Here is a 19744-nt window from a genome sequence, read left to right as displayed (position 1 = left end):
GACCTAATATCTCGAGCACTGCCGCAGCTGTGTTTGGACACAAGAGAGGACCAAAAGGATCAACACGGTGAAATCTCTCTGCACTCACCGACGGGACCATCCATGCGCCTCGTACCGGTGAGCCCATTTCCCTTTTGTATTTACGGAAGTGACTGACAGCTGATATGCGGCAGAGCATCTAGGAGGACAGCAGCGAGAGCGGAGGCTCGATCGACTGGGATCTGAGCATATACAGAGTGAACTGACCAACTCAAATACCAATATGAACATGCTTGGTGAAACAGAGCGTCGGGCTCTGGCGCAGGACATGTTTAAAAGACGCAATAAACTGCGAACTGTGACGGCTTTGCCCTCGGAAACGGGGAGTAAACTGAATGACATCATGCCGAAATTGGAGAAATTACACGAGCGTGAAATTCGTAAATGGTGGGAGGCCACCAGCTTAAGTAGCTGCATTGAAGAAAAACGGGTACCACGGGGGCTGATGGTATATGGTTCCCTCATACGAGCATCCAGACCCCCAACTGCTCACTGATTGGCATGAACATACGGCATCATATTGCAAGGGCACACTCAAGATTTTGGTAAAATACGCCTGGAGCGATAGAGATAAGGCTTTGGCAGAGATCCAAACCCTTGAGGAAGAGGTCGATAAGGAGGAGGATGTAACCAGGGTACAAGACCTCAAGGAGGCAATGAAAACACGCCTGGTGAGATACGAACAGAAGATCATGATGCGCAAGCAGGGAAGTTTGAGCGCGATGAGAACGATTACCTCCAGGGACGTGTATTAACCTTCGCCAAGAAGTATGATGCCCCTAGAAAAGCTATGTATCAAGGCACCCAAGGCACACAATCTAAACAATCGACACCAAGCATTAGTGCGGCGACTTCTGAGTCTGAAGTAACTGCTGGTGAATTGAGTGATGAACAGCGGGACCCCATCAATGAACGTAGAAGAGTGGCTGTCCCTTTTCACGTCGAGTTTCAACTGATAAGACAGAACTGGCTAAGAGGGGGAAAGAACAAGCCCCCAGAGGCAGTAAAAGGAGAACCAGGAGATCAGGTGGCGGCGGCAAAAGGAAGAGGACGGGGCAGAGCAAACACCCAGAACTGGACCGGCCGCACCAAAAAGAAATAAGAAGGTCCAATGAGAGTGTAGGAATGACCAATTTGACTGTGGTCAACCTCACGAGCAAAGTCCTTACTAATGAAGAACGAGAACTCCTGAGCCTGGGACTTACTTTCTGCCCCAATACCAACCTGGAATATACACAAACAAAAATCGATCTTTTCCGCTTCACCAGGAAACTAAAACTGCACAAGAATTTCAAGTTAAGACCACATACCAAGGTGTCAACGAAACAAGGGACCAGACTGACGGCTACTGATGCCCTAAGTGGCAAAGATATGTCATGCATTGAGGCTATGGAATCTCTGAGAACCGAGACGGAATCTGTGCATACAACAGACATGGATATGGTGCAGAGGGCTGCAATACAGGGGATTGAACAGGAGAGGGAAGAAAGTCAATTTAAACCCCCCTCTACATTCATCCCTCAATCACCTTGGGACGCAATAGATGCTTTCACAGAAGCCATGACTACGGATTTGGTTAAGCATAGGAAGGCAACCAGCCCGAGCATCCGCAACATCACGATGGCACAGAACAAGGCCCTACAAAACCTGATGGCCGATAAGGAAATCATCATAAAACCCTCGGATAAGGGAGGTAATGTTGTCCTGCTGTCTAGAGAATATTACCAACAAGAGGCCATTAGGCAACTCTCAGACAATAAATATTATACCATCACTACAAGGGAAGCCTATGTCCCCAGCATCAGGGAATATGATGACCTGATTCGGAAATGGTATAATCTAACCATGCTAGGCAACGACAAACATCTCTTTCTATGCAGCAGCAATCCAATGACACCAACATTCTACCATTTGCACAAGCTGCACAAAAACAGTACCTCTCCGCAGGACAGTCCTATTGTTGTCTAGATTTATGGATTAACCGAGAACATGTCCAGAATTATTGATAATATCATTTTTTCCTTGGTTATGAACTTGGAATCCTATATTCAAGACACTAAAGATTTCCTGAATAAAGTGGCAGACATGGGCTGGAGGTCGGATTACCTATTTCTGGTGATGGATATCACCAGTCTATATACCATCATAGACCATGAACACGGTTTAGCGGCCGCTAAACATTACTTGGACAACCGTCAGATTCGTTTTGCACAACATAATGTGATGATTCTTGAGTTTATACATTTTTGTCTGACTCATAACATTTTCCTTTTTGAGGACAAACTTTACAGGCAGACCTCTGGCACGGCGATGGGCACCTGCTTTGCCCCCAGCTACGCAAACTTGTTCGTTGGCTGGTGGGAGAAGCAGGTGCCCAGGAACTGTAAGATTGGCCTTGACAATGGGAGGGTGGTACACTGGTACTGCTATATCGATGATTTTTTCATCGTATGGCAGGGTACGAGGGATACGGCGGAGAAGTATATTGAATGTCTTAATTTCAATGTGCACCTATCAGGGACAATTAGCGGGGTGGCAGCCAACTACTTGGACCTACGGGTGTACATTGAAAATGGACAAATCCATAACACGCTATACAGGAAGGAGACAGCAGGTAACTCCATCCTCTTCGCGAAAAGTGTTCACCCACCAAAGCTCCAGTATCCCCTATGGGGAACTCCTAAGGATCAAAGGAAACAGCACACAGGACCGGGAATTCGAGGCGGCTGCCTCAGAATGCCTGGACCGTTTGCGCCTTAGAGGCTATGAGGAACCACTACTGCAGAATACTTTGAGGAGAGTTAAGAGGATCCCTAGGGTGGACCTACTTAAAAAGAGGCCTGTCGCTACCAATACTGAAGAGCAGGGCAAATTTAGAATGATAACACCTTACTCTCTCGGAGCAAACAACCTAAAGGCAATGATGCGCAAAATTTGGCATATCCTGCTAACTGATGGTGTGCTTAGAGAAGATCTGCCACCATACCCGCTAGTGACCTTTAGCAAGGCTAGGTCACTGGGGGATATGTTGGTACATACCCATCTAAAGGTACCTACGCCGAAGCCTAATACTCTTAAGGAAATGAGTGGGTTCTATCCCTGTGGGAACTGCAAGGCGTGCGCTACTAGCCGGAGGGTACTACACTATGATATCCCAGATGCAGGGAGGACCAACAAAATACTGAAATTCATCACATGCCGCATAGCCTATGCAGTGTATTGCTTAATATGTGCATGTGGTCTGCGCTACATTGGAAGTACTAGGAGTTTATCTGCTTTTATTAAACAATAATTTCCAAATCACTGAGTAAAGAAATTAGGAGTTTGCATTGGGTCCCTTCTTCTTGCCGAAGGTAGGAACTATGTTGACAAAGCGTCTGTTGTACTGCATGCGTCTCTTTGCTCGGCCAGTCTTCTTTTTCTTCTTCTCTTGCTTAGCCACCTTTGGTGTCTGACCTCTCACTTTTCCAGCTCGTGCAAGAGAACCGTGCACCTTGCCACCAAGCATTCGGGCTGTGATGCCCAAAGTGCACTGTTCAACAAGGCCGGATTCACCAACGACTGCTTCATCATCCAAAGCTGCCCCGGCATATGTAATCACTTGGTCAGCTGCAGGGAGTCCTTCCAATTGTTCAATCCGTGCCTTAATTTAATAAACAGTGTTGAGATCAGAGATCTCAAGCGAATGCAAATTCTGTGCAAGTACAAAGAGCTGCATGGTTGATCCTGCTGCGCACAACGCAATACCGTCCTCCCAGAGCGGAATAAACCAGAGAAGAATAGACACCCTACTGGATCGGGAACCACAGAATATCTGTGAATGCGAACATCGCGCCCGACATGGGCTTCCTCTAACAACTAGCAGAACCTGCGACGGGAACTAAAGCCAAAGTGGCCTCGCCCTCCCGTTAGCCAGCCGGAACGACGACGCACTCTCTTAGCCAGCGGGAACGACAACGCACTCTCCTTGGAAGTACTATTAAACAGCTCAAGCTGAGAGTGTTAGAACTTCTCCGGGCCATAGATAGGGTAAATCCTTCTTACCCAGTAGCCCGGCACTTCCCAGAGTACCACAAGAAGGATAGGAAAAAACGACAATTCTTTGGGCTGGATCATGTTCCACATAATCCACGAGGTGGCGACAGACTAAGACGGTTGAGACGCCTAGAATCTAGGTATATTATTGATCTATCTACCAAGTACCCTAAGGGTCTAAATAGTGGGGAGGAAATGGCAGTTCATTTGGGAAAATGAACAATATCCACTTCATTAGATCTAGACTACTTCCTACCCATACCTATGATGCAATCTATGCAATCTATAACTATGATATATAACTGGAATGTGTACTGTGATTTACTGCTTTTACCAATTACTGGGATTAATTATGTCTTGAAAAAGTGCCTTTATGATTACTCTTAGGATGTTCCTGTATCTATTATATGAACTCTCTCCTTTCTCAGATCTGTCTGTTATATTCTACTGTAATATATCTTACTTACTTTAATTTCTATTCTTCTTGGGGCAAGGGCTAAGCTTTTTCACTAACGTGTTATCTCCTATTATAATTGATGTTGGATATTACGGAATTATGTATCACATCTTCATAGCGTTTTGCTGCCTATCATTATTACACCAGCATGCATATTGGTATTTCTCGGATGGTACATGTTCCCTAAAAGGGATCCACGGCCTTATGTTATGAAATTGTACATTTATTCAAGAATGGCCATTTTATTATTGCCATTTTATTGATCAACGATATTAATCTGTTAGGTTTCTCATTTTGGGAAACCCGTTCCAAAATGGCGCCTTTATTAGCTATGGCTGGGCTGGTCCCTTGTTCATGTTTACCATTACAACACAACTTTATCGGGAGCTCTGTGTTTAGGTGGTCAGTAACACCGACGAAGGCTAACGCCGAAACGGGTCTGTTTATTTGTAATTAAAACAGTTTTTCACTGCTACCTCTGGAGTGCTGTGTTTCCTTTCCGACGGAGAGGATTTTGAGCGATATATATATATATATATATATATATATATATATATATATATATATATATATATATATATATTCACTGAAAAAAACATAAGTTTCACACCAGTTATAGTTAGCTGGAAATTTTACTGACAGAAAACCATTGAAATTTCCACGTTATAGTTAGTTGGACTCACTATAACTTGCGCGCCTGCAATGCACTGCTGATGACGTCACATATTACATCACTCATGACATGGTCAGTGACATCACTCATGACATCACTGATGACACCATCCAATGAATGTGTGTCCTTCTGAAAAATAAATATGTTTTATATATGTATTTGTAAAGGTCGATGGAAGAATAAATGGTTAAAAATAGTGTGTGAATGGATGTTTTTTTTAAAAAACATTGATTGGTTAACTGCCTTATTAAGTGTATCTTAGTGAATACATATATTAGCGAGTAACTTTTAAATATTGAAATATATGTATCAGTGTTTCACTTTGTGTATAAGTGGCTGCATGGGTTGGTGACTGACTCACTGTTTGTATGTGTTTTGAAGACAGCATATGTGCAGGACTGTATGGGTGGATGAGTGTGTATATGTATGTGTTAGTGAGTGAATGACTGTCCCACTAGTGTCTTTATCAGTAACAAGATATGTTTTAATCTAGTATATGTGAGTATTGATGTATATAAGTGAGTATATGTGAGAGTGAGAGATTGTAAGAGTTCCTGTTTAAATAAGTATGTGTTTCTATAAGTGATTGTTTAAGAGAGTAAGTATGTGTAAGTTTCCTTAGAAGTAAGCTGGTAGTGTGTGTATAGTTGTATATGCAAATAAATGGATGTTCAATAGTTTATTTGCATGTGTGAGTAACTTTTGGATGACTGTCGGTGTGTAACAGGATGTATAAGTGTATCACTACATATGATGAGTGAGTATATGTATGAGTGACTATATAGAACTGTTGGTGAATGAGTGGATGAGTATATAGATGGTGGAATTACTGAATTGGTTCTTGTAACTGGTATGGGTATCTCCATTTTTTTGAAAATGTTAGTTTCTATTTTTGAATATGTGTTTCAAGGGTTACATTACACTGAAAGGATGTCTGTCACTTTCTCACAAGGATGGTGTCATCATTGATGTCATGAGTGATGTCACTGACCATGTCATGAGTGATGTAATATGTGACGTCATCAGCAGTGCATTGCAGGCGCGCAAGTTATAGTGAGTCCAACTAACTATAACGTGGGAATTTCAATGGTTTTATGTCAGTAACATTTCCAGCGAACTATAACTGGTGTGAAACCTATGGTTTTTTCATTGAATTTAATAGGTTTTTTAAATGCTAATTCCTAACTATAACTGGTCGGAAACCTCTGTTTTTTTCAGTGAATTTCAAAGGTTTTTTAATAGCAAATCTCTATAGGCATGAAATGTAATATTTTTTATAACGAATTTTATATTGTATAATTATGTAATATTTTTTATTTTATTTTTTGCCCCGGAGCGCTCCCGGGGCGCGTACCGATGCGCTCACCGGTAAGCGCAGTGCTTCGGTGCGCACCGGGGCGCTTACCGGTGAGCGTCCCATTAGCACTATTCCCGCGAACGAAAACAACATCGTGACGTATCGCGTAGCCGCCTGAAGCACCGGAGCGCATACGATCGCGTAACGTAAGCGCCGCCGGGCGTAAGCGCGTCGGGTCATGTGACCTGAAAATAACACTTTTGATTGGTTCAGAACACTTTTAGTTTCCAAATAATGAGAAAGCCCAGGTCATGAGACCTGAAATTAACACTTTTGATTGGTTCACAACAGTTTTGTTTTCCAAATGATGAAAGACCCCACCTTTTTTCCTCATTTTCACTTTGTGTTTGAGTGAAGAAGACCTGCATTCATTCTGTGAGAAATGGCTTCACTAGTAGCAGCTGCAGGTGCATCTGCACCACCACCACCTCCACCACCACAAGGACCACCACAAGACCGCATTGGTGGTCATGAAGAAGAGGAGGACGAAGAGGAGCAGGAGGAGAGGCAATATCTGCCTGAGGAGAATCCCCCATACAGACCCAAGGAACATTTTATTTGGGAGTTTTTCAAGATGCCAAGGGGTGCCAAAAAAGTGAATGCAGCTAAGGTGGCTTACCTCATCTGTCACCTAGAACTGTCAAGAGGGAACCCAAACAAAAAATATTCTTTTGGGAACCACACTATGATTAGGCATATGCAGAGGAAGCACCCGAACAATTATTCGAGAGCAGAGGTCAGGGAACTGACCAAGAACCCTGCCCATCCTTCTTCTTCAAGCACCTCCAATCAACCCACTCCATTGGGTGCAGAGCCTAGGGAGATGGTCCCTAATGTCCAAACCAAGTTTGCAAAATTTAAATTTGTTTGTATATTGCAACATAACAATATCATATGGTGAGCAGAGCATCACTTTACTCAATCGAGCTGCAGACAACCATCACTGCAGCAAGCAACTTTAATTTTTTTCTATTTTTTTTGCTCCAGTTGAGCTGTTTGCAATTTCCTGTGTTTTGTTTGACCCCAGAAAAACTACAAAAAAATATATAAAATTGTTCAGAAAATCCAAAAAAAATAAAACAATGTTCAAAAAAACTATAAAAAAATATAAAACAACAAAAAGAATAAAAAAACAGTTCTTTTCAGAACTATCTCCAATTTATATAAAAATGCTACATTTTTAAAAAACTGTCTTTCTTTTTTTCCCCATTGTACGCTCCCCGGTGCGCTCCCCGGTGCGCGTACTGGGCGAACCCCAGCGAAAATAAAAAATATATATATTTTTTTTGCCCTGTGGGGGCCCTTTTATGGCCCCCACATCAAACCTAGGGGGTCAGGGGGGTATACCCTGCCCCCTTCTGGTCATTTCCCCCTTTGTTTTTGCCACCTCTTGTGTCTCAATCCTACCGAGACACAAGATGTCGGCCGCTCCGGACTGTTTCGAATGTTTACAGAAACCCGAGAGCCAATCAGCTTTCCGTGCGCAAGTCACGTAGCGCGCCCGGTGCGCTCCCCGGAGCGCGTACCGGGGCGCGGCCATAGATATATATATTTTTTTTAACCTAAATTACTCAAAATCCACTGGAGCACATATCTTGAGACATAGCAAAGGCACATCGGGCTACCAGTCCCTACAATTTTGCCACGTTTGGTGGAAATCCATTCAGCCATTCGGGCTAAAAGTGAGGTCGACCGCCCTATGGAAATTAAATGGGGGAAACACTTTTTGGGACCCCCCTTTTATCTCGGCCCCCGCTTGACGAATCCCCGCCCAAACTTTCAGGGAAGGACCGGAGCTCCGCGAGGCAAATTTGAGGACATTTTCAGGCAGACTCGTCAACCGGCGCCAAAGTTATTCACAATAGAATTTTGAGATTTAGCATTGAAAAAAATCCTAACTATAATTACCTACTGGCGACCGCCAGTAGGTAATATATATATATATATATATATATTTAGAATTGTTTTAGGTATATTCCCAATGGGAGATTTTTTGGAGCCCCCCAACCAGTATCAGGAGGAAAGAGGATGCAATTATAGTTTCCTCAATTGTTTCAGAATAGGGTTGGGGTGATTGAATTCTGCAATCTGTGATGACAGTGACATATTTTTTTCTGTTGCGACCAGCCAATCAGAAAGCTTCAGGTCCACAAACCTCAATTCAGGTTTGCATTCAATAAGATTTGTTTCCTTTCGAAATGGAGTCAGTGGATAGTCCCTGAACCTGGGTTGCAGATCATCCACAAACTAATGTTCCAGCTAACACTAACTTTGAATCCTTACAAGACTACCTAATTCACTTTTGTAATGCTCATTGAGTCAAGTTCTGCTTGAGCAGATATTGAAATTCTCCATACAGCATCTAGAATTTTGTGATCAACTTGGAATTTGAGTTTAGGTTGCATTTTAGGTTAGTTTAAATGTTAGCCAGTTGCATACAATAGTCAACCATAATTGATACAGGAGGAGGTGTGTAGTTGTTAATGGATGCCATTTCCACCTGTGATTTATAGTCTGATAGGCCCTGGAGGCCAATGTCTCTGTGCCTCAAACCTGACTGGTGCCAGGCCAGGGAGATTCGGAATTGCATTTTCACAAACGTTTCCTAAATGTGTTAATGAATGCCCAGAATATTTGATTTGTGTTCTCATATGATACGTAAGTCTGTCCAAGTTGCTTAGTAAACTCTGGGTTAAATGCTTAGTCATAAAATCCGTGAGTGAGTAAGAGCTCAGCATTCTTGTGATGCAATATAAGAAAAGTCCTCATGACTTGCATATGAGATTTCAGCTGCCAATGTCTCTTGAGAAGATTCCCACAGCAAGAGACAGTTTATTGGTTCAAAATGATCGTCTTTTGCTATGCACTGTGCTGTGTCATTGACTGTAAAGATAGGAGGCCTCATGCTGCTAATGAGAAGTTCACCTAGGCAGGAAAATACATACTGTAAAGTTCCTAGGGCAACTTCAAATTATGTTTAAAAATACATCTTGATATTCTAATCAAGGGAAGAGACCATCATTCGTGATTGAAAAAGTACAAAAATGTAGTTTATTTAAATATTTTCATCAATAATTATAAGATATTTTGGACAGAAAAAGGGATAACAAACGGCAAACATTCACATTCATCTATTTATCCAATCATACAAGTCACATGCATGTTAGGCTAGTTTTCATATGTTCTGTACATTAGATGTGCATTGATTGTACATAGACCATGATACAATTTTAGTATGATGACATGATTATGTTGATGTATGAATCCAGAACAAAGTTTGCCTCAATCTAGGTTGTGGCAACATTCATCTACGCGCGTTTCGGCAGAGAGGTGCCTTCATCAGGAAATCCACTTCCTATATAGTTTCTCTATGATGCTGGTCACACTGATTAGGACGTACTGTCCTCCATGTGGAGTGAACGCTAGATGGCGAGGGTTCCTAGGTGTGATGAGGAGGGGGATCCCAAATATGGATGTCTTGGGTACCAAAGTGTTGGAAATCCCGGAGGACACCGCCCCAGCACGAGCAGGGCTATAGGAGTCACCTGTTAGAGGTTCATCATTCTCTGAACTGATCACCCTCTTTCATATCCAGCTCGATGCTTCATGTCCATACAAGTATCTCTCAGCTATTAGAGAGCCTGTTACAAGACTATTACAAGCCCACCTTCTAGATAGGCGCTACGCTTCGGTTCCCAAAACAACCATATTTAGGATCCCCCTTCTCATCACACTTAGGAAACCCCCACCATCTAGCTTCCGACCACAGCACAAGCTCCCATTAAGAAATGGGATTTTCAGAGGGGCACCATAGATGCCCCCAGGCCCTTAAGCAGAGGGCCAGGGGGAAGGAGACCCTGCTAGGGGCCCCCAAATTCCCTTTCCGACAGCCTTTCCATGTCGGAAAGGCTGGCATGGAAAGGCTGTCGGAAACTGACATCATAATCCCGATAGGGGAATCACAATCCATAAGGGATTCTGAGCGGTTTCGGTCTGGCTGATGGGCTCCTTGAAACCATTAGACCTGCGTCGGATCCCCCGGTCGGTTTAAACGCCGACCGCTGTCATTGTAATATGGCGGTCGGACTTTAACCCTACCATGTTGGTCGTAAAGCCTCTGACTGACACCGTAATCAGGCCCAAAGTGTTTCTGACAAAATACAGTAAAAGTAACCTTCAGGTTACTAAAGGCTTGTGTGATATACTGTAGTTTTTACATGCCAAGAGGCTCACCGTTTAGGTTAGCGTTCCTGTGCCCCATATTTATTTGCCCGCCTCCCTGTATTGCAAAGTTATCCTGTATGTTGAGGCACAACAGAGTGCGGCACCTCAAGCTGAGTTGAAGATAGCGAGACTAACCTACTCCCATCAAGGACAAATGGATTCTGACCTAGTAAAGGCTTTACCAGTGTGATGTGCACAGAACAATATTTCTCAGTATCTTCCATGAAATCTGGGAAAATACTGTAAGCTTCATAGCCTCATTATTTCTTATATAGAGACTAGTAAAAAATTCTTGTAAATCATGTTTTAACATTGTGGTACATTTAGGAATGGTGGTAAGTTTTGTAGGCAATTTTGAATTTTACCACCTAGATTCGAAACCTCCACAGGATTTCTACACCAACACCCACATTTATTGGAATATATAGTAGACTCCAGGGTGCTCTGGATTATGCTTCTGAATTCCACAGTTAAAAATAGTTCAAGAGGATTGATTTAAGACTTTAATGCAGATTTGTAAAACACAAAACCAGTGGGTTCTAAAGTTTTTGACAAAAATGAAATGGTCTGTGTTACATTATGGGATGACCAAGGATGGCCTCTAGATATTACAAACCATCGTACTGAATGGTATAATAATGTTTTGTGTGAAGTTGATGATGTTAATGAAATAATGGATCAAAATCATCCAGTGGACTTCACAGCAATTCAGGAAAAACATGGAATAGAATTTTTGGGAAATGTCATTAAAATTCTGTAGATTAGGAGCAATCTGTTTAGCTGGGAAAGAGAGAACACCACAATTTTTGATGCAGTAATCAGTCACCCAGCCCGTTGCAGCTACATTGGATGTGTGTATATTAAAAACCATTAGTAAACCAGGTAAATGGTAGGCTAATTTAGGTTTGAGAGTTTCTCAGAAATAATGGGCCGCGATAAACAATACTAAGCCCATATTACACTTGAACATTAATGTTAGGTGAATCCAACTTTTTGTATATACAGAATATATTATAGCCCCAAGATTGAATATTGTTACTACTGAGACAAGCAAAACCTGTACTACTTGAATTTCAGTTATAGGGACTGGTAAACGTATGATATAGAATTGTCCAAAGATGTGCCTGTTTTGTGGCTAGATCTATATCGCTCTTAAACAAGCATTAAGAATTTAATTGAATTCAGATCCACGTATAGGTTTGATAGGTTGGTGTGGGAGAGCAGAAGCAGTTCAGTATAAATAATTTCTTATTCTTTGGGTCTCTTTGTGCTAGATCAAAAGAGGACAAATACTGTTATACCATAGCCAATAAATTGGTTTCCAAAGTTACGAAAATGATGTGTTTGAAAAAACTCTATCTTCTTCACACAGGCCAAAATTGGAGATTTTGATCGGCTGGGGGAAAATTTGAGTCCTGGATTAAAAAACTCTTTGAAAGAAGGAGTCTTTTTTTCTCACTTTCCGTTCTTTACATGGCTTACATTATTATTATTCCATTCCAAGCACAAGCAGCAACCTAGACATACTAAATGTATTGAAAAGCTTAAGCTTCTCCTAGTAAGAGATTTCCCAGGACCAGATTATAATTCAAGTTTAGCAGATAATAATATGTATATTACCATTTGATATACTCTCAAATCAACTCTTGTGGTTTGGACTTAAAAAAAATATCTATACATTCTAAATCCCTTTAAACTCTATTCACAACATTTATATGAAAAGCATTTTTTCAATGGACGTTATCGGTACCTATTTAGAGCATTTCTCTAGTTTGCCACTTTTAAAATCATTTCCATACCAAATTTCTGTTGTGTCCAAAATTTCTAAAATATCACTTCAAGCCTTTCACTCATTTTTCTTTTTAAAGTTCATGTATCAAAATCTTAGTACCATGATGGGATTTAATTGTACAAAATTTGTTTTTATTTTGGAAACAAATCTTACACCAAACCTTATGTTAGACTTGTCATCCTTACGGTGGTCTTCCCCCAAACATTTTGCCTGCCTACCTCCTCCTTTTGCTGATTCTTTTTGTAGACATTAAGGTTCTGAGCATTTTTTAGACTAGCGCTAAGGTGCATTTGCTTCTCCCTTATACATGGTAACATTGGTGTATACACAATTGGAATATTTAGTTTGCTTCTAAATCCTGTGTAAAGCCATTTACCATATACCCAGGACCTGTAAATTAAATCCTACTAGTGAGTCCGCAGCACTGATTGGCCACCAATGCAAGAAGCTTTTCAAACCTATCTCAGTCCTACCACTGCAGAACCTTTGTGTTTAGTTTAGTGCACCTTTGACTTGGCACTTAAAACTCTTTGCCAGTAACTCCCTAATCACAGCCATAGACTCCACAGATGTAGTCCTCTCCAAAGCCTGTAGTCCGTAGGCCTTACTGTGCCACCACATTCTTAAACCTAAAACTTCAGCTCCAGCATGTAGAGAATCCCAAATAAAGCTTCAGCAATCCCAAGTAAAGGATAGACCGGAGATTGATACAGCTTAGATAAACAGACCTGATGTTTATGGTAAATGTGTGTTTATTCCCAAAATTTAAAAAATCCCACTATCAATGGGAATTTCTTTATTACATTTACTCTATCCTTATAGAGTATCATCTAAATGTTTCTGTTTCCCTTCAGTAGACTTTTATCAGGCCAATATCTTACAATATAGTAGAAGTGGGTTGAAGCAACAAATAAAAATTGTGGACAGAATCAGAAATTATCGTTTCAATTGCACTTTAACTGATCTGCAAAAAGGTTGCATGTTATGAAACACTCATAATGAATATTTTGTTGTGCTTTCTGAAGATTGTGGTTGAAATAAAGGACAAATGTAGCTATGGAAGGTTCGCTAATCATGTCATAGTTAATAATCAATGATCCAGTGTTTGGCTTGACTTTCAGAGTATTTAATCACAACTGTTTCCAAAAATTCTAGTAGTCGTAAAATAAAAAAATAAACAGTAGTAAAGCATTTATTACCTGAGTACCAGCACACCAAACTTGCCTTTTGTATGGTAGCAGAGAGACCTCATTTGTATTCCTGATGTTCGTGCAGAAGCAGCCTTCTTCCCTAACGGTTTCTTCTAAATCTCAAATATGTGAACCATACAAATAACTGATAGACATTGAGGTATACATCCATGACCTGTTATGGGCCCATGATCTGGAGCAACTTGGTATTTTGTCTCTATAATTTCCTTTTCTCACACAAGGTCAACCAGTCCAAAACTAGAGAGAGAAATCAGCTGTTTCAAAGCTTTGTGCAATGTTGGAGTGTTGCAAGGCACTTACTGCATGCATTACATTCTGTATTGGCTAACACCTTATTTAATAATTAACTTTGCAGCTAACCAAAGACGTAATCACAAACAGAGTCACTTCATTCACATTCAAAGTTTGTTTTTCCTAATAAGTGCTGTATCTGCTGCAATATTATTAAAGTTACCTGAACATTGAAACTGCTGCCCAAGCACATCAAGTTCCTTCACAGAAGGCATACAAGCATATTTCATGAATCCTAAATAACCACCTGGGAATCCAACAACAATGATAGTGCAGCAGCCACTATTCTAGATGATCTTCAGGCTCAACTTCTGCACTGTGGTTACCCTTATGCTGTGATAGACTTACTCCAGTCCTGGCAAATGACACTCCTTGTCACAATCCAGCCACCTTCTATTAGCAACACTAAATCCTAGCTACCTAGTCAATTTCTTGAGATCCTGCCTGATGAGATAGACAGCTATAGTTCCCTCGTTTCAGTTCAATTTAACGCATGTAAGAATGTAAATAATATAATAACATTCCATATATTCAAGCTAAATGCTTCCTTTCTAAAGACTGATCTCTTGTAGAAACAAGATAAAGATGCAACTCTAATTCCTGAGAGGATGTTAAATCACTGAAGTGCCACAGTCAATTAGCATAACAATAATATACAGCCCTAGCCCAGAATATACTTGTTAGAATTCTCAGTTCTCATGTACTGAATTCTGATTTCACCTCGGAATTATGGCATTGCCATCCTGCATTCCTTGTCATCTGCTCTACCCTTTATTCCTAGTCACAGAACTTGTGATTTATTCCAGTGACTTCAGATGGAAAGTACATAACAGTTGGAAATGGCCATCCCTATGGTCAAGGGCTACTACACCAAGGCACCAAGCTACTCTCCCAAAAATATATCATTATGCCAGATGCTCGTGACCTCACAGATGTCATCCCACCGAATGATACCATGCTTTGCACCTGATAGGATCAACAACAGTGCAATTTCTATGGACATAATCAGAAAAAGGCTATAAAACAAATGTGATAACAATTCAAAATGTAAATAGACTATAGTGAGCAGTCTGGATTTATAAATAATTCTGAAACCACAATTAGATTAAATAAAAATTCTTAAGCGAAATCACTGATTAAATTCACAACTCTGACCATTCAAACAAAACAGCCCTTTCAAAAGTAATCTTTCATTAGGAGAAAAATCATTAAGTAATTAGCTGTTTTTAATCTTTTTTTATAAACTTGGAACAGTCATTTGAAAACCAAAGTGGTATCAATTAAAGTAAACAGGCACTCTAACCACCACCCTTAGACAAGTGTTCAAGGAGCTCGTGAAATGTAAAGCCTGAAGTTAGATACACAACTGATTAGTTTCCTCTCTTTCACCCAACAAGGACTCAGGAACTGGAAAGAGTGACCCTTTTATTTATATTTCTGCATGGGAAGAAAGTGAGCATTCAGAGGGAAGTCTAATATTGATGAGGAGGAAAACAATACTTTGCTTCAAAGCCCAAATTCCTATTATGGTAAACGTTTGAAAAGACTTATTTGCTATGTTCTTCATAGTAGTTTTCAACTCTAAGGTCAATTCCCATTAAGAGAACGAGCCTCACATCACACTTTTCAATATGTCTTCGACTACCAGTGGTACGAAGAATTAAATTCAAAATCATATGAATCGTTTTCAATGATACATCCGGCCAGGAGCCAAAATATTGTTTTGCTAACTGTTCCTGAAATATAATCATAAGAACAGTGTAAGATCTTGTAATGTAAATCTGCTTTTTCAGGCCATATTTTACCACAACATTGTGGAATTCTTGGTACCCAAAGCTGAAGGCTGAAGAACTCACCTAAATTGGCAACTTTAGAAATAGAAGACTGCTGAAAGAGACCTCCAAAACAATTAAGGAAACCTCTGAAAGCTTCTCTCAGCAGTTTGACTCCCACTGAAAATTAGATCTGACACCTCTTCCTTAATGACCCAACTCTCTTGAACTTAGGATGCTTTTTCACCTAAGCAAGGTATTGAATAACGTTCAGGACCAGTTCCCTACATCATCTTTAGCACCAAAGAATTGCAGGCCATTTTAAGCCTGATACGATATATACCACTGCAAATTCCTCCTGAAATGTATTGCAATTTCATAACTAATGTGCACAAAATGTTGCAGTTAAACCATTTATAATAACTCTGCATAGTTGTTTTGTCATCAAAGAACACAAATGCTGCTTCAACGTAGATGGTTGTGCAAGAATGTCAAACACATGCATAGTTCAACCACTCTTATCAAACCGGGAGGTGAAATGCATGGCCCATATCAGTATAATAGCAGATCTAAGACTAGAATAAAACATTTATACTCTTATGTGTATTTTATTTTTTACGCAAAGTAGAAAGGAGAATTTGGTACTTACCACACAAGTCTGGTCTTTTGACACATCCTGCACTAGCTGAGCTGTTTCCGAGTCCATTAAAGGCTGCAAGGCCATCTGAGCTGTACGCGCGAAGGACAGACAACATGTTTATCTGCTTCTCTAAGACTGGTTGTTCTGGCACATGTTCAGAGTTCATTGTCTCTTGTGAACTATCTTGGACCAGTGGAAGATTTTGACAGTGCCATGGCTTCTCAGAAGTTTGTGGCAAAGGCAACTCATGTCCCCGTGTTTTACTACTGGCGACCTCATTTTGAAAATTGTCGTCATCTTCATTGGTGTCTGTGTTGGTGATTGAGAGATGTTTGTTCATCAGGACAGGTTCTGTTTCCATATCCTCATCCTCATCTTCTTCATCTTCTTTACTTGTGTCATTATCTTCAGACGATGTGTCTTCAGAAGAGTCGTCTGCTTCATTTGCATTTATAGAGCCAAAAGGAAGAACATGCAGGTCTTGTTCGGGCTGTATTTGTTCTTCATTTTCATTGGTAGCACTGGAATTGTGTAGTGCGGAGCCAGCTACGTTCTGATATACATCGTACTGCTTGTAGAAATTGGATGCAAAGTTCCCAAAAGGAGAGTCCATATGGCCATGCCATGTAGGATTCTTCTGCTCACTGATTGTCTCCTTACTTTGCCGTTGATGGGGCAGAGTGTCAGCCGATGACTCCAGATGACAGATCAGTTTTGAAACAAGAGAATCCTTGCTGGGTTGTGATGAAGAAGAGTGTGCATTTACTTTATTTGAAGAGGAATGACCTTCTATTGATTGACCTTTGTTGTGACCCATTGCGCCCAACATATACTCTTTACGCTTAGCTTTGCCTAGGTGATTGGCTTGGAGATGGAGGGCCATCAACTCCATTGAAGATGTGGTGAAGGAGCAAAATAAACAGCCATGCCAAGCAATGTTATCACGGACTGTTATGGAAGAACCTGGAAGGGAGCCTGTATCTGGCCTTACCGAAAGGTCAAGAGGTTCATACTGAGACTTCTCAGTTTTCCTATGCGAGGCCTTACAGTCTGTTTTGTCTTCATTGCCATCCGTTCTCGTGGTGTTTTTAGATACGGCGTCTGATAAGGCCTTATCCTTCATCTGCTTGTCTTTCTTCAGGGAACTAAGGACAAAGTTGTCCATGAAAGCCTGCAACGACCCCTGAAAATGGACGCCGTTCCCAACCATTCCCTGATAGGATCTCCCAAAGTCAGTAAAATGGATGCCTTTCGAAGACACGTCGGCCGACTTCTGATTTTCTGACACGGCATCGGGCGGCATGCTCGGCCCCTGTCCCTGGCGGTCCCCGGCTGCCCACTGCTGTGTCACAATACTGCTCCTGAAATCCATGCTAGGAAGGCCCTTGAATGCCCCTCTCAGGATATCAGGCCGAGTAAAGAGAGGCCCTTTGCTTATGTCCTCTTTCTGTTCGTGGTTTGGCGCCTGCCCTGGAAGCGGCCCAGCTCCATTTTGTCTCTCCCTGTGGTGACGTTCCAAGTGGTATTTCAGGGACGCCGACTGCGTGCCAGCATAATCGCAATGAGGGCACTTGTATGGTTTCTCACCTGCAAATGTATTAAAAGAAAAGATAATCATTTCTACTGTTTATCAAAGCCTGGCTGAACAGAACAGCGCTCAAATTAGAATCAACATGTGTTCTTTATAAGAATTCTCATCTAACAATTGCTTCTTTGAAAGCCTGCATAGTATCAGGAAAATAATTTATATTCTTTAGCATTTATAATTATTTCCTACTATTTTTGGCTCATCAAGGAAACCATGATGTCTATGAACAATTAGCAGTCTTTTTTTTTCTTTTTCTAACGTGTAAAGAAAAAAAAAAACTGGCGAAATAAATGCTACGGTTATGGAAATAAAACATTACGATTTGACCGAGGGTAATAATTAAACGCACAACTTTAGGAAGACAGATTGTCCGACAAACGCACGGCTGTAGCGTGTAGTGTGTACACTAACTATCCTATGTGTTTAAATTGTACACATGGAAACCATTTTTATCCTAAAAATTTTATGGTGCTGTTACGCAAGACTGAAATGAATGATTTAAGTCGTGCTCTGCTGTAAATCATGGATATAATTAGCAAATGGCATACTGCACAAGTAATTTATCATTATTTGCAGGGCACAGTTCCAAGAGGATTCGCGGATCCGCAGACCTACTGCATTGTTTCTAAATAAAGATCCGAAAACGCAGGTTCCTTAAAATATTAACATTTTTGCTCTGTGACTGCAGCATGAAGAACTGCCATTTACATAAAATGGAGTCCAGGAACGGAACCCACGTCATAAAGAAATGCGTATTAAATATAGCCGCGCTATTTCTAAGGCTTTTGTCTAGTATGTGTGCAAAATGCATACTTTTGGCATGCTAATGCAAAACCAGGAACCGTGTAAGTGTACAATGATAAACAGCCCACATGGCGACGAAAATTCTGGATAAAATAAATCAGCATCACAAAGCACGTTTCCTCCAATGGAGGGCGTACATGGGGTACTTGAAGATGTAATATATGTGAAATATTTTGTATTTGCAGTGTCAGATTTCCATGATACCCTCACGATCACACGCATAGGAAGTGTTTGGTTAGAAATGGAAATGACCGGATCAAATAACCTGCTGGGTACTACTAATTTCGATTTGTATCGTTTTTACTGTTTTCATAAAGGCCCTTATTCCCAGTGAGTAAGTCAGCAGTGGGTGAGGAACTTACCACACATAGAATACACGGCATTTTCCTATAATTCCAAGATTTCACTTGGAAATGAGTCATCACCTCTGGAATGTATGTCTAACGCACTTAATTCCACATGCTTTGTCTTTTTTTGGGGATTTATCCACCACTTAATTTTGACAGATATGACCTGCTGAAAAATTAGAATATCACACAACTTGAAGTTCCAACGACTGCACAAACTCCTATAAACTCAGGAATCAGGGTTTAACCTCCAGCTCGTAATCTTGTAAAGAGTGTTGGTTTCTTGGTGCTATATGGAGATGGTGCATCAGGTGAATGTGAGCCACAAATTGACAAAGCTTTTGCTGTTGCTTGAGCCCCAATTAGTGCACTTTCGGCTTTGTTGTCACCACTGCTTAGGAGCAAAGGAGCACATGAGGGAGGTTGTTACCTCTTTAGTATAATAAGTTGGAGGATGTCCTAAATACATGTCTGTAAGTGCTTTGGATGAGGGCCAGGGATGTGACATGAACTT

The 19744-nt window shown here is 40.9% G+C and overlaps 1 protein-coding gene and 1 pseudogene across 2 annotated transcripts in view; both read right to left on the bottom strand.

Moving 5' to 3' along the window:
* Positions 1–19744, bottom strand: part of ZNF536 (zinc finger protein 536) — a 1127234-nt gene that overhangs the window by 435331 nt on the left and 672159 nt on the right. For both annotated transcript variants that reach the window (XM_086947709.1, XM_086947710.1), the window contains exon 5: positions 16501–18078. In XM_086947709.1, coding sequence (XP_086803835.1) covers positions 16501–18078 — 1578 coding nt within the window. The remainder of the gene's footprint in view (positions 1–16500; positions 18079–19744) is intronic.
* LOC147673789 (ubiquitin-like FUBI-ribosomal protein eS30 fusion protein pseudogene) lies at positions 3301–3760 on the bottom strand (annotated as a pseudogene).

This window comes from Lissotriton vulgaris, chromosome 12 (assembly GCF_964263255.1).
Source record: "Lissotriton vulgaris chromosome 12, aLisVul1.2, whole genome shotgun sequence".
Classification (NCBI taxonomy): domain Eukaryota; kingdom Metazoa; phylum Chordata; class Amphibia; order Caudata; family Salamandridae; genus Lissotriton; species Lissotriton vulgaris.
Note: the sequence above shows the minus strand (reverse complement) of the source record. Positions and strands in the feature narration are given on the sequence as shown.